A 22,633-nucleotide genomic window follows, 5' to 3' on the forward strand; every position below is an offset into this window, starting at 1 on the left:
TTTCTCATTAATTTAAAATATGAAAACTTGTTTGCATATTTCATTTTATTTCTCTTTTCTAATTATTATCTGTAGGGCATTTAATGCCATACTTAAAGGTGTTGAAATTTTCTAAGTTGGTCCCGTTGGTTCAGAAAATCATTCCTTTTACCCAAGGGTGTGATGTACATTTGAAATGCTCCGATCAGAGTTTGAGGAAATGAGTCCTCAAATTCATGAAGCCCAAGTCCTGGTTGAGGTCTGATGCCATCCAGGTAGCAAACAGAGAAGTGTTTAGACTCTACCTAAGTTCTTACAGACTTCGGTGTGTTCTGTGCACTTGAAGCTTGACTAGTGAGTGCAGATGGCATTGAGCCTGGCACAGAATATGACTTGTGGCTCAGGTGATTTCTTAAGATGTTATTTAAGTAATGTCCAGATATTCTGCAAGTGCAGCGCTCTGATCAGAAAACTTCCTAGAAAGTGGAGTCTCCTTTTTCTTCCCAACAGCTTTGCCAAGTACATGTTTCCTTCTCTCTTGGAAGAATGTCCCAACAGCTAGTTACTGAGTATTCATTCACAGGACAGGTGAGATTCCAAGGAGTTCAATCCTCCTTCCATTCAGCTTGGGCCACAGCACAGACAAAAGCTAGAGTCACTTTAGCAGATGGTACACATACTCTGATAGTTTCCAATTAGTTTCTGTGTCGTATCCAGCAGAAATGGACTGTAAAATGTATAAATAGTATACAAATGTATAGGGAGCTGAACCTAAGTGTTCTGCCTGCCTTTAACTTGCCTGTTATCGGAGCTTCAGCAATGCAGTGTAAGAGAAATTATTAGTTGTGCTGGGGAGAAGGATGATCAGAACAGAATGTGTGAGATGAATAAGAAACTGGCTGAGGAGGAAATAGGAGATAATGTCGAAAGCAGATTTATTAGACTGGAAAGACATTGCTGGTGAAGTTCCTCTTTCTTCTTAGCATCTTTCTTCTATAGCACTACTCTAATTCTTTTTGAGATAATACATGTTTGTACTAAAATAAGGTAGTGATAATCCAAAAGCTTTCACAAGAAAGTATGAAGGTGCTAATATCTGCTGATAATTGAAGGACAAGAGACATTCTCAGTACAACATTGGATGCCATACAGGAGGAACTGAGTAGCATTGAAGATAGGAGCAATCAATGTGCCAGAAATAAAATTAGATGAAATACGATGCAAAACATGACTCCTCTAGACTCAGAGCCAAGAAGTTTAGTCTAGGCTTTTAGTTCACCAGCTTGAAGAATGTACAGATTTGTTTATAGTACTGCCTTGAGTTTCCAGTATGTGGGAGTCATTCCCTCTGTAGTTCTCAGTGTTGTTCTCACTCCATGAACAGTGAATTCAAGTTGAGTCTGACTAGTGAACAGGAAGCCTATAGAGAAAATCAGGGGCTGAGAGGCTTGGACTGTGGTTCAGAGAGGTTGTGTATCTGTAATATCACAGACAGAAAATAAAACCCAATACTTGATGCCTTTCTGCAATATCCCCTCCAAACTTTTGACCCCTTTGAACTCCAAGGGCTGTGGACATCACCTGATGTGGTTGTGGGAACTGTTCTGAAAAGACAAGTACAGCTCTTCATTTAAACAAAATTTTGCCACAGTAGGCACTAACTAGGATTTACAAGATTTGGCCTAGAAAATGAACGCTTTTGCTCTCAAAGTTTTATGGACATTTTTCATGCTCTAAATTATGCTTTGGTTCACATAATCTATTTTAGCTCTCTTTTTATTTTCCAGTCACAGCTTCACTCATAGCACAGCTGTGGCATTTGTCTTGCAACAAGAAGGATCTGATAATCATGAAATAACCCAGATTTATGCCTGTAGTGCTGAAGCAGTGCCATATTTGTGAAAATAACTTAAGAGGAACAATATGCAGCAGATGTGAATGTTTTACCTTCACATTTAAGTAGGTTTATACTGTCAGTGAGTGTGGGCTTAGCAGGGTCTGACAGAGTTTCAACTTACCAGATGTTCCATGTGATCAAATAGATGCTATACAGCTGTTTCCTATTCTTTTTACTGGGCTCAGATAAATACACAGTAAATGGTCTGAAATATATTTATTGTATTTTGGCAAGTCCTGCAGAGAACTGCCCACAGGCACCAAGAATGCAGGGAGAAACCAAAGGTGCTCATAGGCATGTCCATTTTCCATTACTGAGGAGAAATTAGCAGCCATTTGGTTTGAACAGCTCTGATGATACAAGTCAGGGAGGAATAAAAGATGGGGTTTTCCTTTGGTTGTGGATGTTGTGAGGTTAGTGGCTGTATTTACGGAGTGTCCCCAGTCTGGGGGAGCTGTTACTCCCCTGTGTAAACTCCCAGGAGGGGTGGTGGGGATTGGAGCAGCTCTCCTGCAGGTAGCTCGTGCTGATCCCAGCTCAGGCCTTCAACACGGGAATGGAGAGCTGGTTTGGCTTCTGTCCTCAGTGCAGTACAGAAAAGAGGGGATTTCCAGAGCTCCTGTGGCTCTCCTGTCCACTCCTGAGCATGGACAGCGTGCCCAAATTAGCCATGGGGGGTGTTTTTAAGGGCACACAGCTTTTGGTTCAGTCCAGCCAACTGCTCTGAACTGCTCCAGGACATATAGGCCCAGTTTACGTTAACTGCCACACATGTCAACTTGACTCAATCACAGAGCAGCTAAATAATAAAAAAGGAAATTTCATTTCCCTTCACCTGCTTTCCTGTTCTCGTTTCTCTTTCCTCCCTCTCCAGTTCCCCATGCTCTCCTTAGCCCTTTGACCTTACTGCTGCCTTCCTTCCCTCCTGTCCCTGTCAACTTCCTGCCTTTCCAGAGCTGCTCTTACACCTGAAAAAATCTCCTTCTTATTTACTAGAGGCTTTCCTTGTTTGCCTTTAAATCCTTTTTTAAAACCTTCATCTTCAGTAAGAGAAATAATTTTCATTTTTCACTAATAATCTCTTTAACATTTCTTGACTGCTATGTTCTTTTCAGATTTATAGTCAGGTCTTGCAAACGTTTACAGAGAAGTACCTGTTAAATTGAGAACATTCAGTTATAAGTTTGGAGGGCTGGATTGTTCATTGGAAAGATTTTTGAAATGGAAATATTTCTCACTGTAAAACTCAATGTTCATTTATGGTTCTATATACATTTTTAATGAACCTTTGTGACCTCAAAGGAGCAGTGGAACATTCACTAACTTCTTGTTTTAACTTTTGTTCCTTAGGTCAAGGTGTGGAACATGTTCTCAGAGATTATTAAATGTGCTGAGCAAACTTAATGTTGAAAATATGACTTTATACCCAGAATCATATGAAAGGACAAGTACAAGCTGTACCTTTTGATCTTGGTGTTGATCTTACTTGTTTTATTTTTCAGTATTGATTTTTATTTCAGGAACCACAAGCGTCTGGACTGCCTGAGTACATAAAGATTGTAGAAGTTGGGCCAAGGGATGGTTTACAAAATGAGAAGGTAACTTTTCTCTTCTTTTTTTTTTTGACATGGATTTTAGTGTTATTTTCATTGTGTAGAACATGTACATCCTGCTAATTATGTTTCTTTCATTTGGTATTATTAAATATATATATTTTCATATTGATAACTTACCTTTATATTAGAATGAAAGTGTATTCCTATTTGCTCAGCTTTTAGCTCATATAATTTCTTTCTACACTTGGCTAACTAGCCTTTCTGTTACTCAGCATTTCATTTTACTGGCATGTGTCTTGTCAGTCAATAACATTCGGCTGTGACATAATTTGTAAACACGATGAAACACTGGCTATCTTTGTAACTTGTGTTTCTGCTTCAAGTGTTAATGTAGAAGGAATAGTAAAATAGATTTTATCATGTTTCCTGCTGAAGAGACATGGGAGAAAAATATTAGTCTTTTGATAGCATTATTTGCCTGAAGGGTGGTAGGGAAGCATGGAAGAAGATTGAAAGAGATTATAGGGTACATGTGTAGAAACAATCATCTATTTCCACAGACAGGAGGATAAGCTCACATATATCATTGTTCCTGATACCAGAGATGTTAGTGGTATTAGCAGAATAGAGTTACCCTGCCACAGCTTTATTCCTCCCCTTTTTCACTGGTCACACTGTTAGTATTCCCTCTGTCAGTTCTTGCTAGTTTGGTGTTTGGTTAATAACAAATAATGAGGCCAGATCTATAACCAGTTACAGAAGTGCCTCCTTTTGTGATGAACAGAAAATGGAGTAAGATCATGTATACTGCTGAGTACCTTCCTTATACCTTCCTTATACTTACTCCTGTCAGGAAACAGAAACGTTATGGTAAAATGTGTAAGAACAGCTCATTATTGTATAAAAAAAGTATTGCTTACATACAAGGAAAGTTTCACTTAAAAAAGTTTTTTATGTATGAAATACTTTGCTAAAGTATGTCTCCATGTCTATAGGTGATAGTCCCAACTGATGTAAAAATTGAGTTAATCAACCAGCTTTCCAAAACAGGCCTGCCTGCTATAGAAGTAACCAGTTTTGTTTCATCCAAATGGGTGCCTCAGGTATGTAAAATCAGCTCTATTCACAACTATTTCAATTTAAATGCCATTCCATTTATTTATGTAGAATTCAGTTGTAACTAAAGATTTGAGATGGTGACACATCATTAATATAATTTAATGTTGTACCTACTTATTTTCTATTCTACTAAAACTAGTAGTCATTGATGTAAAAAAGAAAAGTAGTATACGTTATTTTCTTTTTCTCTAAATGAAGTGTAATTTTCCACATTTGCAAAAGTGTTTGGAAGATCGAAATTTGGGACTTTTACATATGTAGTAGTAGTTAGGCACGTTACTTATTTTGGACTTCTAACACTCTATCAGCAACTTCACTTAAATTTTGATGAATCATAAAAATTTGCTTATTATTTTTCCAGAATTAATTTTTACATTTGGTAGAATTCAGCAGAAACTTAGCCTTTCTGGAATTGGCAGCAAAACTGCATTGGCATTAGAGTGCCACATTTCCATTTGAAATTTAACACTGCAAATTCAGGCTTAGTCCTGAAGTTTACTATTTAGCGCCTGTTTGTGCAAATTAATTATTTCCTGCAAACATGCAAATAAGTCAGTATTTATCTTTATAATTCCAACTGTTTTTCAGGAAATTGCACACTTGTTTGCACAGAAGCATTTGAATACTTTGTATTTGACAAGGAGCCTACAAGTTATTTACAAATTAAAACAAGAAGTTAATTAATTTGAGAAAATACTTCCATTTTTACAATGTCTATTGCATGGTACACATCTGACAAAATGTAAAGTTTGTCCGTTTTAAACTGAGAATACATCCTGGGCCTGGACTGTATTCTAGGCTTTTCTCTGAGAAAAACACAATGCAGTCATGCTTATTCAAGAGTTAACAAAGCAAATTGTACAGCACTCTGAAGGACTCCTTTGCTTTATTTCAGTGTTCTCAGGGTGGGTCACCAGAGAAGAGTCTAGAAGAAGGGTAATAGGAAAGGTAAAGAGGAGTGACAAAGCAGAATTTCTTTGGCATCAATGGAGGGGCAATGATCTCTTGTCTGCTAAAAGGGAATAGGTTAAATTTTTCTAAGTGCCTTCACACTGTCAGTTACTGCAACAGAGAACAATAACATTTTTCAAATGTTAGAAGAAAATTTCTAAATCAAGGTTGTATTTCTTCCTTTCTTGTTTAATTATTTAACATTTCCTGTGAGCCATTGCGAGTACCAAATTTAGCACAGGTTTATCAGTTTAGAAAAAATCGAGCAATCCCTTCTTATCTCAAATTCATTGATGGAATACTTTGTTTTAATGGCTTAATTGGTGTCTATTTTTTTTTTAATTTAAAAGATAAGATTGGGTTGCTTTGACAGAGAGTGCAGTCTTGACTTTGTCTTTTCTTTGCTCCTTCTTTTTCTCATAGGTCATGGGAATAGAATTTACAGTTATGTTTAGATCACTCATTCACTTATTTCTGTTTTAGTATTTTAAATTTTTTATGGTTTCCCATCCACTGTTGTCTTTGGCAAAGATATTTTTTAACTGAAAAATCTAAAAGAAAAAGTTCCACAGTAGCAAGGTGCCATATAAAACAGGATACCACACCTATAACATAAACAGCCAAAATTATAAATATCTACTATTAGGAAGCTTATTTTTAAAGAAATTGGGAAAAGAAGTATTTTATTACAATTTAAAATCTTATAACATGCAATATGTGCAAAGATGGGATTTTACTTACAGGAAAAATAGCAATGGGACAGATTTAATATTTATAATATTATTTGGGTCTGGCAGGTTTATATTGGTTGAAAAAGTGTCATTTTGGTTTTCCAGTATATTTTAAGACAGGCTATAATTGTGGACAGTGAATTTAGTTCCAGCATTTGCCATTTGATTTATCATTTGGTTTCAATGATATTCTTTTTTGCCCTGAGAAATGTAGCTACTACTTATATTAAAATAAGGAATGAAAAATTGTTCACAAATAACTTAGGTGTTAACAGAGGGTTTTTTGTGAGGTTATCAGACCAATTTACTTCTCATAGTAGCAAATAGAAAAATTTTTGTTTTATCACTTATTTCCTGATAAGAAATTGTGTCTGGCTATAGAACACCTTTTGTACCTTTTCCTTATAGATACATATTTGGCTTATATTTGAAGAGGAATTCATAGTTTTTTCTGATGTTTTTAATCCATTTATCTTCACAGAAGGAAGCTGATGACTGGAAGATTCCAGGCTATAAGCAGTATTTTTAGTTTATAGTGTGTTATAATTTTATAACATGTATTTAGAATTGTGGTACTGCACAGCTATCAGGAAGGCATTGGCTGAAAGTAAGGAGCAATGAAAACTCTGTAGTTCATATATCTTTTTAGATGGTGCTTCTCAAAATAGTTTTCACCAGTGTGGAAAGAAACAGAAATCCAACTTAATAGTGTTTGCTTGAGAGATTTGCTTTTATGAGAACTCATTTAAAAAGCATTTAATGTGCACTATTCTTTTTTTAAAACTCAGAATCCTTAAGACATTAAATAAGAGGGATATATTTTATTTTGTATTGTTTTCAGGTGTGCACACCATTGAAAAATATTTGTTTTCAACCTATTCATTTTAAAAAAATGTGCTTCTCTAAAGAATCTGCCTTTAATTAAGTGAATAAGTGTTTCATTCATCTTCATCAGTGCAGGGAGTATATTTAATCTTGAATGTATGAGTGAAAATGTAAGCATAACTTAAATAGGCAGATTTTCTTTTATGAGGGGAGACTAAGGAAAACAAGTACTCTGATCTTTCCTATAATAAAGAAGTATTTTGTTCTTCAGAAAGAAATTTCTGAATATAAGAAAACATTGCACTATGCAGACATCTAGATTTTGCTGTCTCTTTCAGAATAGATGTGTTTAGTCTTGAAATGTTCTGATGACAGTGTTGAGTAATTCAAGTTCAGTTATGCTTAACATTGTGAGGTTGCATTTATCAGAGTGCTGAACTTTTCAAGATTTCTATGTTTCTTAAATCTCCATTATTCTGTTACTTCCACCTATTAAGTCCAGTGAAGCAAAGTTAAAGTTACTGTAACACTTCATGAACAGCATGATCATAAGTCTGTCAATTCATGATGCAAATTATATTTTTACAGATACACACAAAGGAACACTGTCGAAGTCTTAGCCCTAGTTCTATATTCACATAGATCTGAAAAAATTGCAACACAAATAGTCAAAAGTTATGAAATTAAAAAAGAGTATTTGTACAAAATCAGTTTAACGCCCTTGTTGTTGGACTTTTTGCATGAACTGTAAAAGTAATGAAGGCAAAAGCAGAGCCTAAGCCAGTTTTTATTTGGTTATATAAAATCAGAAAATAACTGCTGATCAATACAAATTATTTATTTATTTTATTTTAGATGGCAGATCACAAAGAAGTAATGAGGGGCATTGAGCGGCATCCTGGAGTCCAGTATCCTGTTCTCACACCTAATCTTCAAGGTTTTCATTCTGCTGTAAGTACTTTCATAGGTGTTGTCTACATTTACCTCTTTTATGTTTCAGACACTTTCAGTTCAGTACCAGAATCTAGCTATTTAATGTCAGAAATAAGCTATATCTTTTTTCACTGAAAACTCCCAATTTCCTTTATGAAAAAATGGGAAGTTCACAGAGTGATGTTAAGCTCATATTTTAGTGGAGGCATTGACCAGGAACTTTGTAAGTTCCTTTATATGATGCTTGTATATAAGGGGCCAGACAGTTCTTTCTCTTGACTTGTTGTCCCTGGAAAAGGTTTTCAAGAGTGTCTTGGTGAAAAACACTGAAGAACGATGAGGAAATATTCATTTAAATGAAAAGGCTCTATAGCAATTCTGGATTTCATTTTGGTTGGGTTTGAAAGTTTAAATTATTTCAGTTCTTCCAAAATATTCAAAATTATAGCCTTGAAGTGTATAAAAGAGTGAAAATGGAACAGTTCAGTCTTAAAATATGCACATTGTGCGTCTAATCTTTACCCTTTTGTTTTTGGAAAATTTTTAGTGCTTCTGCTTTTGTCCTGATGTAGGACAGGCTGTATTTGGAAAGCATACTGCTTGGTGGACATTTGTGTTCTAGTGTCATTCAGTTCCTATACTGAAATAGTGTTAAAACAGAATCCTGGGCATGGTTGACTTAATTATCAACCATCAGGTTATAGTGCTGCAAATTTGTCTCAATGGTAGCTTGTATGAGTTTAATTAATGGTGTTTTATCTCTATACTTTATTTAGTGAAATAATGAAGAGAAAACAATGAAAAAATAGTTGTAGATGATTTCTACATTCCTTCTTGCTGATGTATTTTTCCCCTCTGTTTGAAAGAATATTTGTCCCTCTATGGGTTGCTGAATTTTAGACATGATCCTGCAGAGGCAGAGAGTGAAGGCAAAAGCTCCATCCTTTTTCATTGAACAAGAGTATTATTCTGCCTGGAGAGTGAGAGTTAGTTAACTATTCTAACTATTAAGCTAAAATAATTTCTTCTCCAGTCGTTGGCTTTCAGCCTTCTACTTTGCCTCATGTTAGTTGATTTACTGAGGTACTGAATACAAGCTCAGGCTAGTTGCCCCTTCAGTGAAAACACCACATTTACACATTTTCTAGACTGGTGTTTGCTAAGACTTCTCTCAGCAGACTCTGATGTACACATTTTCCATATTATCCTTATCGACTGTGACACCAAGACCAATGGAGTCCTTGATCCTAGAGTTGGCTCTAACAAAGAAATCCCTGTTGATTATTGTTGCTGCTCTAGGCATATGCACACAGAGGGCTTTGCCAAGCATGAGAGTGACTTCCTGGTATTCAGGGGCAACAGACAGTATGACAGTTGTTGTATGATCTTTTCCTTTTCTGAAAAGATACATACAAGTGTTAATAATGGTTTTTTGTATAGCTGGTTTCATGTGAATTCCTACATCTTATTCCCTTTATTATTCATCATCTTAAAAACATGTTTAACTAATTGCTAAGAAAAGGCAGAAAATATGCCATAGTGAATGATCTCAAAATTTGATTCAATATGTCTGTATGCTATAGCTTAAAAAAAATTGGAACTAAAATTAGATTTTTGATATGGATGATATACTTAATGTAATTTAACATTTTAGAATGTTGTACAGAATTAATGCTCAATCTAATACTTTAATGTAGTATTATAATTATGTTTTCTTGAAATGTGTTTTTTAGATTGCAGCAGGAGCTACAGAAGTCTCAGTATTTGGCGCAGCATCTGAATCTTTTAGCAAAATGAATATTAATTGTTCAATTGAAGAAAGCATAGAAAGGTTTGAAGAAGTCACTAAATCTGCAAGGAGTATGAATATTCCAGTGCGTGGGTAAATATACAGATTATAAAGTAATACAGAGTTACTGGAGTCATTGTTACAGGCGTTACTTGGTACCAGTAGAAAAGCTTATTACCAAATGTTTACATTGTAGATGAATTGTAATAATAATATTTACTGTGATTTTTATTTTTAGGATTGAATATATTTAGTTATTTTTGCATTTTTACTACTGATGGTAACTCTTTTGCTGTGGAAATTGAAAAAAGAAAGGAGTTTTTATGAGATTTTATTATATAAATTAGTTTTTACTGTCACTGATGACAGAATAAAATTTCTTTTATGCTGTTGAGAATTTGTAACACTAGCACCTTAAAAATGCCCTACAAACTTTTATTTTATTGTAGAATTCATAATATATCACTACATACATTGCAGGAATAAGGTATAAAAGTGAGAAAACAAATTTACTCCTAAGAAAAAACTTACTCTGTATATAAGTTATCCCGAAAACCCAGGCATTGAAATTTTTGAGTCTCCAGTGCATGAAACTCTAGAATTATCCAGCAATTTTTAAACTTAAAATTATCCTGAATGGTACTCACTCTTGAACAGTAGAGAATTTAATTTCCACTTTCTTTTGCATCACAGGTAAGAACTACTTACCTAAGATTATTTTTGAAGGTCCTTGTGAATGCAGAAGGGCTCATGTAGATTCAAGGAGAAACTCAGCAGTGAGATTCCTTGAGGATTACTACATCATGCTCAGAAAATACCTGGACTTGAAAATAGGTGGAGGTAGATACCTCAGAGGCTAAGTACCTGAAAACCAGTCTGGGAATAAATACTGATTTCCCTCTTTGCTCCAGAAATAGTGATGGGGTAATGCTACTGCACACGTTTTTCCACAACAGTGTGTGGTTGTTTGGGCATTTGCCTGGAGAAAGGGAAATCTGACTTCGAGTTATAACTGTGCCCCAGAGGATCACAGAACAGCAGTATGGTTTAGGTTGAGAACTCTGGAGATCATTTTGTCCAATCCAAGGATTTGTGGGTGTTGGTTGGCAAAAAACTCAACCTGAGCCAGCAGTGTGTGCTCACAGCCCTGAAAGCCAATTGTGTCCTGGCTGCATCCAAAGCAGCATGGCCAGCCGGGCAAGGGAGGGGATTCTTCCCCTCTGCTCTGATGAGATGCCACCTAGAATGCTGCATAAAGTTGTGGTTCTCCAGCATATGAAGGACATGGAACTGTTGGAGCAAGTCCAGCAGAGGCACTGGAGCATTTCACTAACAAGGTCAGGCTGAGAAAGTTGACTCTGTTCACCCTGGAGAAGAGAAGGTTTTGTGGAGACCTCATAGCAACCTCCCAGTATCTGAAGGGGGCTGCAGCGAAGCCAGAGAGGGACTCTTCATCAGGAACTGTAATGACAGGACAAGGAGGAAAAGCTTCAGGATGAAAGAGTAGGTTTTGATTAGATACTAGGAAGACATTCTTTACTGTGAGTATGGTGAGGCACTGGCACAGGTTGCCCAGAAAGATGTGGATGCTGCATCCCTGGAGGTGTTGTTCAAGGCCAGGATGGATGAGCTCTGAGCAACCTGATCTATTGGAAGGAGGTGTCCCTGCCCATTTCAGAGGTGTTGGAACTAAGAGATGTTAAAGGTCCCTTTCAACCCAAACCATATTGTGTTTCTGTGATTTTCACACACACACACAGGCCAACCAAGGATAGCTCATAAATGCTTGGATTCCTTTTCCTTTGCCTGGGTATATTTCAGGAGGAAAATCACTGGATAGAGAAGTAGGGATGTTCACTGTATTAAGAAATAGTAACTTGTACCAGAGTTTAAATACTTTTTCCAGTTGCTAATCTGCTAGTAGAGTCATGATTTGCCTCCCTGAGCAACTTCTCATATAAGACATATCTTATTTAAAAGCTGTCTGCCATCACTGTTCATCACTTTTTTTCTAAAACTAAAATCTGAGCTGAGAACACAAAAAGCAATTTGAGTTCTCCAGGAGGATTAAGCTAAGGGATGCCTGAAATTTAGGTCCCAGACAAGCGTGGTTAAGGGAATTCAGACAAAACAGCAAGTGTATAGCAACAAATTTTATCCATTTGTGAACACTTTTACACTAAACTCCTGATTTTGTTTTTTTCAGATGTCTAGGCATGTCAGGAGATATTTTCTGTTTTATATCCCTACGTTTAATTAATAAAATTCCACTAAATGGTATGATATAGGCAACCAACCATCCTCAAGGCCTATGTGTTGTAGAAGTTTTTGGATAATTATGGAGGATGTCAAAAAGGGAACTTTGCAACTTGTCCATAAGATGTAAATTGTAGGTGATGAAGAAGCCCCTGTGGTGTACTGTAGATTGATTTTCTGCTTAAAATATTAACTTGTCTTCTGTGCACTAGTTTGCATATGTTTAAAAAAGTGGGAGCGTGGTACTTTCCCCCACTCCACAGATTATGTCTATTGCATTCGTAACATACCAGAGCAATTATTATGGCATCAAATACACTGATGTGATGGAAGTAACTGTTCCCATGACAGGATTCTACAACATTCCCAAACATTTATTATCTACTGACAAACCATGTGGCTTTTATTTTCCTTCACACAGAAAAAGAAAGAAAATAAAAGGAAAAAAAAAAAAAGAAGAGAGAGAAAGAAGTGGGAGGCAGAAAATGGTAAAACAGGAGAACAATACAGCAAAAAAAATTAAAGAATGAAAACAAGGCAAAGAGATAAAAGGGAGGAATATCAAGAACCAAGTGGTGAAGAAAACAGAACAGTACAGAAATGAAGAGAATATAATTGAACTCAGGGAAAATACAAGCAGATCATATTATGAAAGTGCTTACTTTGTGTATCCAGTAGAGATATCTCTAATTTCAGTGCAATATGCAAACATAAGATAAACTTCATACAGTATATACAGGAAAATTTTATTGAGTCTGTCATACTAGGTGCAGTATGTTACAGAACATTTCAACAGAGAAATGCTTAATATCGGATATGCTACAAAGTGAGCAGATTCAAAGTTGTGAGTGAAAATCATGTAAGTGCACTGCACCTTTCTTCCTTAGGCTTGCAGGAAAAGTGAATAATTCAGAATTAAATAGCCTTTAACAGAATAATTCAATTTGTGGTGATGCCTTTTCCTGGTCTTAGAAAATTGAGAGCCAGACACAGTTAAGGGATAAGGGTTTTTACCTTGGTATTTTAATAAGGATCCTCCTGATCAGTGCACCACTTCACCAAGGTGGAGTGTGCCACAATGCACACACACATGATAAATCAGTGTACAGTTTTATAGACTTTACAAATCAGCATATCTAGCAAGGATGCCCCAATGGGAGGCCTGGATGAATGGTGTGATACTCCCCCCATCCGTCAAATTCCCCCCTGGATGGGCCAAATGTTTAGTTTACAGGATGTGTTCTAGAGAGATACTAGGTTTGGGATCTTGGTTTCCCAAGATAGCGTGGGGTTTTCCAGCCTCCTGCTATGAGCCCTTTAGGATGTTTGGTCTCCTGGCCTAACAAAATACTAGGGTTATACTAAGTTATTAGACTTAAGGAATAACAAGTATGCATGCTAAGAATACTGAGGATACATTAAAGTTGTATAAAAGGTACATAAAAGGCAAAAAATCATTTGGCATCAGTGGGATTGTAATGATGTAAAGGATCCAAAGAGAAGATATGAATATTGAAGAAAAGCTACATTTAAGTGAATGTTACGTGTATCTTCATCACATTATATTATTTTGAGAATTAATTTATCCAATAAAAAATTGAAGTTGAGGCATAAGAGATGACTAATGTTACACTTCGACAAATCAAAAAGTTTAAGAGAGAATTGCTGGTATTTTTCCAGGTCATCTAATATAACTCAATTATAAAGTAGCCAATCTGCTAAAAAACCTGCTGAGAATCTAAACTGCAGAATATGGACCCTTATTTCATAAAAAAAGTGTTTTCTGAGACAATAATTCTCAGTATCCACTAAACATGGATTTCAGTATATGAAAATATTGGAAAGAAGGTTTTGAACACTATATGTTAGAAGATAAAAGATAACTGGATAACCCCGTACATTTGGATTTTGAGTGCACTTTTAAAAAATCCATCCTGGGAAGATTTTGAGGAGTCAAAGTAGTAATTAATGACAAATAAAATAGTACTATGGATCAGACTCTAGACAAATATGTTTTAAAGAGAATAAAAGTATTGTGATACTTTGACTTGTGTCCCTCCCTGTTCATACTTGTTCAGATGCAGTCCTTATGGGTTGCAGTAACAAGAGTCTATGGGAAGCATTGAGACAGAATGATTCTCAGAAGTAATAGTCAAAAGGGATTGTTTAGTGCCCATTTACTTCACTACTTTCTTTAAAGCTCCGGTGTATTTTCTTGAGTAGAATTCTGAAGACCAGAAAAAAATAGCAGAAGCCTGAATATGGAAATAGAGGATTCACAAGGACTTCTTTTTTTAATAGCAGATCTCCCAGCAGTTGGAAAAAGGTCTAAATGGTGGACTTAAAACTTTCAATAAGTTAAAAAATGAAAAAATGCCCTTAAAGAAGAAGCATCAGTTTTGAATACCACGTCCAGGAAGTAAATCTGTTTACAACATTGCAGATGCACATGAAGAGGGAGGTTATGGAACCAGTCTAACATTTCAGACTTAATTCTAGAAACTTACACTATGATTTTCTCTGGTAGAAAAGCCTGCACTACTATAGGGAATTCATTAGTACTTGAGAAAAATTAGTCCATTAGTTCCCAAATATTGCAGTACATTTGAAAGACTTCTGGAGTTTTTAATTGCATTTAGTGAGATAAAACTCTGGGTTTTTCTTCCTTAATGAAAAAAATTGAAAATAAATTCAGAAAGTAAAAGTTAAACTGAGATTTCACAGAAATATTCAGTGCAATCCAGGTGACTTTTTCTTGGAAATAAAAGAATCAAAAGAGAAGTAGCTATTAAAGTCTGTGATTTTTGATCCCATCTTTAGCTGTTGCTAAGGAAGCAGCTTTTAGTGACAGATACAATAAACAGCATTTTGGTATCCTGATTCCATGATTTTTTTTTAAAATGCTGAGACAGTCAAGAGTTTGTGGGAAGTTTTTTTTGATATTCAGTATTTTGCATAGATACTCATGGTTTGACTGGTTGTTCCTCAATTGAAGAAGATTAGTTTCAGGGGTTTTGTTGTGTAGATTTTATTTACTTACAATAATTATATATTGTTTTTCACTATTGTTGTAACATGAGACACATCTGAGCATGACCACACAACAAGCCTGAGCTTGTCATCCTAAATTTTCTAGTAGTTACTAGAGGGAATTAGGCAACCTTCTTGCTGTGGTTTACTGTATGTACTGTGGATGATTATCTCTGATATCAGGAATAAGAACAAATCTCATCAACAAATAGAATCTCATTCTGTTTCTGCATAGCCAAAGGACTAGGATCTTGTAATTTGTGTAAATACAAGAATTTGAAAAATTACAAGAGTTAGAAGAAATGTAATAATAGGCTTTGTGCTGCAAGATATCACAGAATGAAGCTGTTGACTGTACAGAGAAAGATTTTTACTCTGTGGACTTAGTTTTTAATGACCCTTTTAGACATTGGCTGATTTAAAGAACCATCACCAAAACCTGCAGCCCTTCTCAGGCAAGCTCCCAGAACTACACATTTGAAATTCTGATATAAATTTTGTAGGCTAAATATTTTGCTACAATTATTGAAGTAATAAAAATAACAATTTGCATAAACTGTATTTGTGTTCATTTCAGTACAGAGGTTGTTTCCTTTCTAAAGCACTATTATTGTTTAAAGTGTTATTTATTTGCAGGAAAAGGATAATGTAGTGCCTTGCCTTAACTCCTTATTTGAGCAGTTGAAAAATACTTCCAAAAATAATTTTAAGGGGTTCAAATTGTATTTCCTATTTTTACTGGCAATTTACAATTTATGTACTGGGCATAAATCATTGGCAATACTTGAATCTTATGAAAAATGCACTCAAACAGTTGAAACTAAACTTTTAGCTTTTGCATGTCTTACTGTTACTACAGCTGCACTAACATTGACTCCATCATCATCCAGAAAATTTATGTTGTAAGCTGTCACTGTAGCACAGTCCACAGTTTTCTAAATGTTTACTAAATCAGTTCAAATGTTTATGAAGAACTGAAATGTTGCATATGGTCTTAGAAGTTGGACCATTTATTAGCATCATAAAGGGGTGGGGTTCTGTTGGTTTTTGTTTGGGGTTATGAGTTAGTTTGGGAGTTTTTTAATACATGCATAAAAACTTCACAATAACATCTGGGACACACTGTGAAGACACTCAGCCAAATCAGTTATGAACTGTGTGGTCAGTTAATTACTACTGTGTGTCTTTTACATACAAAGTAACACAAAATGTGTGCTGGTTTTAAATTTGCACCTTGCAATGCATGATTCAGATACTATTAAAAATATCACAACTTCAGAGATTAGAATTTAAGTCGTAACAGCCAGAATTGACAAAAAATTGTGGGAAATGGTCATTGGAAGTAGTCACTTGGATTGTCCTTGTGTATCATGAATGTATGTTTGAAGAAAATGTTAAGTAAATTCTGAATAAGCTGGTTTCTTCCAAGTTAATCTATTCCATTAAGCAAGATTCTTCTAAGTTTATGTATTCCAAAATTTAAAAAGACACCAGAATGGATTGCAATTAGTACGATAGAACAGTAAAGGAGGTAAGGACTGGTGTTTTTCTTTCTTTTCCAAAAATGGTGCTTTGGATCCTGACCATGACATAAAATCAGACTATCTCATTCTGAAACATTCAATAGTGTACAGGACTTCCTTATTCCTAACAAAAAATGAACCAGGGATATAAGCCTAAAAGGTTGTAGTTTTTTTCCTTTACTGAAAAGCACGTCTCCATGGTTAGCAACTAAAAGCTGTATTTATGTCCCAGACCTGAAAAATGTTCATGTGAACAGTCCTTTTAAGGCCATTTGTTCAAATGTGAATGTGTATGCAAATATTTAGAGATTCAGTGTTAAAAAAACAGATGCAAATGATTGCTGTAGAATACCTCTAGTCTGCTGCTTCATAAATTAAAGCACATGCAATCACACATTAGTTCTGAACTGCTCTATGTAATTCCTTTGTTTATGCCCTATGCCTTTTAAAAAAAGTTGTATGATGCAGTTCGCAGTACATAAAAGCACTTTGAAATGGATCACTAGTTGGCTTACCTCTGTGTTTGTACAGAATTCAAATACTGGTTGATATACTTGAAATATAGCAATATTTTTTCCTTGAGAAATAGGTAACAAACAAACTATGTTGTGTATTTTTTAAAATATTTTTATTATTACCACCTTTTATATTATGCTATAATGATGCTTACAGGTTGCAACATACTTAATTCTTTTTTGATTATAGGAAATAATTATTGGTTCATTTTGATGCTAGTATATATTAAACAAAATATAATCAAGACTTAAAGAATTTATTTTAGTTATCTTTGTCTTGTGCCAATGATATCGGAATTTCTTTTGGAAAAGAAAGATGTGGAAGAATAAATTCTTTTTGTTTTAATGTATTTGCAACAATTGGTTTTAGAAACTAATAGTGAAGGCTATTTTGTTTATAAAGACACATCCTGATTATCTAAAACTCCTGTTTATCAAGATAATCACATATTTATAATTCAGTTCAACAATGTTCTTTTTTTCTTCTTTTATTACAGTCCATCCTAAGTAACTTGAGATATTTGGATGGCCTTACAGTAGCAAATCTTTTAGCTGTGTTTAGAAATACAATAAGAGGAACTCATCAATTCAGTTTTGCACAAATCACACAGTTCGAAGCTGTGTGTGTCTTACAAATACGGACAGAAACTCAGAACTCATATTTTCTGGTATTCTGGAATACTTAGGGCTCAAATACATGTTTTTTCACTTTGCTTTAAATTTCCCATTTTAAAGACTACACTGTGTAATTTAGCATACTCACAATTATTTTGAGAACATTTTGACTTATACTATTATCACTTTTCTAGATAGTAAAACCAGTGTAACACCTTCATGTCACTATAAGTGAGCCTATAGTTGGGGTTATGGAAACAAGAAAATGTAGATGAGCGTTTAATAGACTTGGAAGGAACACGATTTTGTATGTGAATGGTAAAAAAATCCACAGAGTTACACAGTATTAAGCCAGCTGGAATCAGTGCCCTGGAGAAGGTTTAAGGAGCCAGAGATTGCTGGAATAAGGGATGTAGTGAATTTCTCTGTACTGGGAACAGGTTAAGAAAAGGATCTTGGAGCCATTGTACTGACTCTATCATACTGGATGATTGCACTGTGTGAAGGTTTTCCTGAGGAATAAATTTCTACCAACTTTTAGCCATTGTTTTGTACCTACAGAGAAAAAATATTAATAGCAGGCCAGAAGAGCTGCTTAAAAAAAAAACAAAGGCAGAAAAAAAGAAAAAAAAGAGGGGTCTCTGTGGGAAGTAAAAATTATCCCCGTGTCTTCCAGAAGAGTAGTGTAAATCAGATATGAAATATTAGTATGAAATTATAAGGTAACAAGGTGGTGTGCTCAATAGTATGTTACTGATAGCTCCATAGGTAACCAGAGAGAGTTATTGAAAGTTAAATGGTTTAGTGGCCCTTCATTATTGTCACAGCTTGGTTACTTTTTAGACAAGTACCTATTTTGTAGGACGTAGTTCAGTATTTTGTCATAGTTCACAATTTAGTAGTGGTTTTTATGGCATTTAAAATACGAACAAATATTTTTTTCTGTAGTATTCACTGTGAAAAGGATACATATTACTTTTCACTGGACACTGAATACATGGAGAGATAGTTTCTTTTTTTTCTTTTTTTTTTAGGGGTAGGGGGGAGCGGGAGGTTGTTTGGGGGTTTTTTCGGTTGTTTTAAAAATCAAATGTGAAAAAATATCATGGCCTTATTTACACATTTTGGACTTTGCCTGGAGAATCTCTTTCTGGAGGAATCTCCTTTTTCTCTCTCTTTACTTCTTTGTGTTTTCCTCGCCCTACAGTAAAGACTCCCTGTTTTTAATAAATGGTTTTCTTTGGAAAGAGACAGAATAGATCAACCTTAATATTACAAATTCACCAAATGATAGGCATGTACATTTTAGCATAAAAATCCAATAAAAATAAATACATCTGCAGTGAACATGGTAAATTATATGCAAACTTACACTATAATAATAAACAGGAAACAGCAGCATCTGAGTCTGCAACTGGCTTCTCAGGAGGCTTCATGCTTCCAGCTGTGGTAGCAGCTGTGGATCTGGCTCTGGGATTCCTGCTGAAACAAGTTGACAAAGGGCTGATTCCAACATGGAGTTCAGTTTTTGCTTGGATTCATTTTCCCTTTAACACACTTTGGCTAAGAAATGTTTGCTCATTTACCCTGTTTGTGGTTTTATATCCTTCACAGGCGCTGGGCTGATGTGGTTCTCACCATTCCTAGTGACCTTGATCATGGGGACCTTGTGCTGTCTATACCATTTGTAGAATGTTGAAATTTGGTTTTGGCATACTGGAAGAAATTGAGAACTCTCTTTCTCTTCCTTCTCCCTCCCCATCCCCAGAGGCTGTTCAGCAATTTGTGCAAAATATTACACAGTCAAGTTGTTGTGTGTGGTTTTTTTTTATTATTTTGTTTTTGTTTTATATGCATAGCAAACAATTTAGTAGAAGACTGAATGATACCGATCTGCAGTGAAATCTGCAGACAGATGAGAGACTGGGTAAACTCTGCCAGGTGAAACAAGTAGAAAACTTATTTTTTATCACTTTTTTTTAAAGGCAAGGATTCTGATTTTTCAAAATCTGAGTGAGCAAACCAGCAAATACTTGTGTGTTGCTAAAGCATCGTGTATCAATGTGTTCACTTGCAAGTCCTTCTTTCCATCTCTGGCTTCATGAGCTGTTTTCTTTTTTTGTGTGCTGAAGACTTAGTTAAGCTACGTCTGGCCTTGATTCAGCAAAGATTTAAGCCCATACTTAGAATTAAACACTTCCATTGCAGATTCCATTTTGTGAACTCTCAGATATTTGCTTCTGCTCTCATACTGTGGAGTGTCTCTGGTGAATATTCTGACACCGGAACAGTCTCTTTCATTATGGTATATTTTTTTAGTTTCTGTCCTGCTATCTTTTTAGAAAACAGCTGTATTCTCCAACTTAATTGAATTCACAAATTAAATCCCAGTTGCCTCTGTAATTTATTGCTCAAACTCTTCTCTTTCCTCTGCTGCTTTTCTTCACATAGGATCTTGCTTTTTCTCCTAAGAAAAATAGATACTTTATCCTCTTCCTTCTGTCCTTTCTCCACTGTCAGAGCAGCAGAAGTTTCTTGTCTACTTTCCATCTGTACCCCTTCCACTTGCCCCAGTGACCCCATGTTCTGTTCTTCCTCTTATTTCTTCCCTCCCTTATTCTCTTTCTTAACCTCTCACTGTCCTCTGGCTCTTTTCCACTTGCAATATAAGCAAGCATTTGCCTCCTAAAAATTGCACCTTTGACCCTCCTTGGTTCTTCATATCATATCTCATCGCCTATCTCTCCTTCATTCCTGAGCTCATTGAAGGCGCTGTTTATAATTGCTGTCTAGAGACCCTCTTCTGTGATTCCCTCCTGTAACTCCTACACTTTGGCTTCTGTTCCTTGCTTGCAACTGCAACAACTCTCACCAAACTCCCTGATGACAAGATCTCGGAAACAGTAGTCTCTCCTCATTCTTCTTGATTTGTCAGTAGTGTTTGCTGCAGTTGACCAGACTGTTCCTTTAGCTTGTGTCTTCTGCTGCTCTCTGTGGCTCTGTTTTGGTAATTTTCTTCTTTCCAAGCAGTTTTGCGGAATGTCTTTCAAAATTGTTTCCCGTGTCGGAGTTATGTGGGTGGAGGTCTTGGGGCTCTGATTTGGTTGTATTCTCTTGTGATATTAATGCCCTTTGGATTCTTTCATACCCAAAAATAAAAGAAAAATGTAACAGCCGAATGTATGTGTAGATAACAGATCTACCTTTGTATTGAAACATATTTCCTCACACATCCACTTAATGGTTTGGAAACACACAAATGCAATTACAAAACATCCCACACAGCACTGCCTTAATTCTAGATTTCCTGGCAAATACTCAGACCAGACACATGATTATTTTTGCTCTTTCACACAGACATGCATGTGTGTTTTCACACGCTAGGCATTCTGTACCCCACTAGCAGTACTCAGTGCTTGCCTGCCTATGTTCCAGCTTGCATGGAGTTTTCTGCAACTGACTCAAATTGTATTTCATTTCCTATAAGAATACAGCAAGATCTTTTCAAAACTAATTCCACAGGGCTTCGTCTTAGGGCCTATGTTCTTCAACATTTTCATAAATGACCTGGACACAGGACTGGAAGGGATACTAAGCAAGCTTATAAATGATACAAAACTGTGAGGAGCTGTCAAACTCCCTCAAAAGCAGGGAGGCCATGCAGAGAGACAATGACAAATTAGGGGGCTGGGCAATCACCAAGCCTATGAAGGGAATGAGCCACGTTCTGCACCTGGGATGAGGCAAGTCTGGATGTACAGTCAGACTGGGGAATGAAATACTGGAACCAGTGCCCCAGAAAGGGACCTGGGGGTCCTGGTCAGTGGCAAGTTGAATATTTGTCAGCAGTGCCCTGACAATCAGGGGGGCCAACCCTGTCCTGAGGGCATCAGGCCCTGCCAGCATTGCCAGCCAGGCAAGGGAGGGGATTGTCCCTCTCTGCTCTGCCCGGGGGTGGCCTCAGTTGGAATATTGTGTGTGGTTTTGGGTGCCACAATACAAGAAAGATATTTGTGAGCATTCAGAGAAGGGAAACAAAGATGGCAAAGGGCCTGGAGGGGGAAGCTGTATGAGGAGCAGCTGAGGTCACTTGTTCTGTTCAGCCCGGAGGAGACTGAGGGGAGACCTCGCTGCAGTTACAACTTCTTCATGAGGGCAAGAGGAGGCCCAGACACTGCTCTATTGTCTGTGGTGATCCATGGCAGGACCCGAGGGAACGGCCTGAAGTTGTGCCAGGGGAGGTGTAGGTTGGATATTAGAAAAACGTTCTTCACCCAGAGCGTGGTTGGGCACTGGAACAGCTCCCCAGGACAGTGGTCACAGCACAGCCTGACAGAGTTTGAGAAGCATTTCTACAATGCTCTTGGGCACTGGGTGTGACTCCTGGGGATTGTCCTGTGCAGGGTCCAGGAGCTGGACTCAATGATCCTTGTGAGTCTCTTCCAGTTCAGCTTATTTTGTGATTCTGTCTGCTATTTTATATCCTCTATTAAAAATGCTTATCCTGATGTATGTCTGGAGTGCGCTTTGCTCTTTTACAGCTGGATTTTAAGTATTTCGCTTTCAAATTTAATGCTATCACCACATCTCTACTTTTTATTCCAACTTATTAAGTGAAAATATTAGATAAAATTCTGCCAAAGCTCATTCTTGATGAACTCTGCTGAAATTTGTTTTTTTCATTCTTCACAGGACTTTGTTGTCTATCTGGTAGGAAGTTCTTTTCCCGTCAAATTCTTTCAGTAATCCCTATTTTCTCTAGTTTAATATTGAATATCTGATGCCCAGATAGATTATATCTACCATATTTTCCTTGTTTAAAATGTCAGTCTGGTTGCAATGGTGTAAGTATGCAGAGAGTTCATAATCTCAAACAGATTTGTGTATTGTAGCAGGCAGATTCCTCAGGTCACC

At 36.3% G+C, this 22,633-nt stretch overlaps 1 protein-coding gene across 1 annotated transcript in view; it reads left to right on the top strand.

The window, feature by feature from the left end:
- The window catches only part of HMGCLL1 (3-hydroxy-3-methylglutaryl-CoA lyase like 1), a 76,295-nt gene that overhangs the window by 17,237 nt on the left and 36,425 nt on the right, over positions 1–22,633 (top strand). The window contains exons 2-5 of the mRNA XM_063150672.1: positions 3,397–3,474; positions 4,428–4,535; positions 7,914–8,009; positions 9,725–9,873. Coding sequence (XP_063006742.1) covers positions 3,397–3,474; positions 4,428–4,535; positions 7,914–8,009; positions 9,725–9,873 — 431 coding nt within the window. The remainder of the gene's footprint in view (positions 1–3,396; positions 3,475–4,427; positions 4,536–7,913; positions 8,010–9,724; positions 9,874–22,633) is intronic.

The sequence above is a fragment of the Melospiza melodia genome, chromosome 3, assembly GCF_035770615.1.
Source record: "Melospiza melodia melodia isolate bMelMel2 chromosome 3, bMelMel2.pri, whole genome shotgun sequence".
NCBI lineage: Eukaryota > Metazoa > Chordata > Aves > Passeriformes > Passerellidae > Melospiza > Melospiza melodia.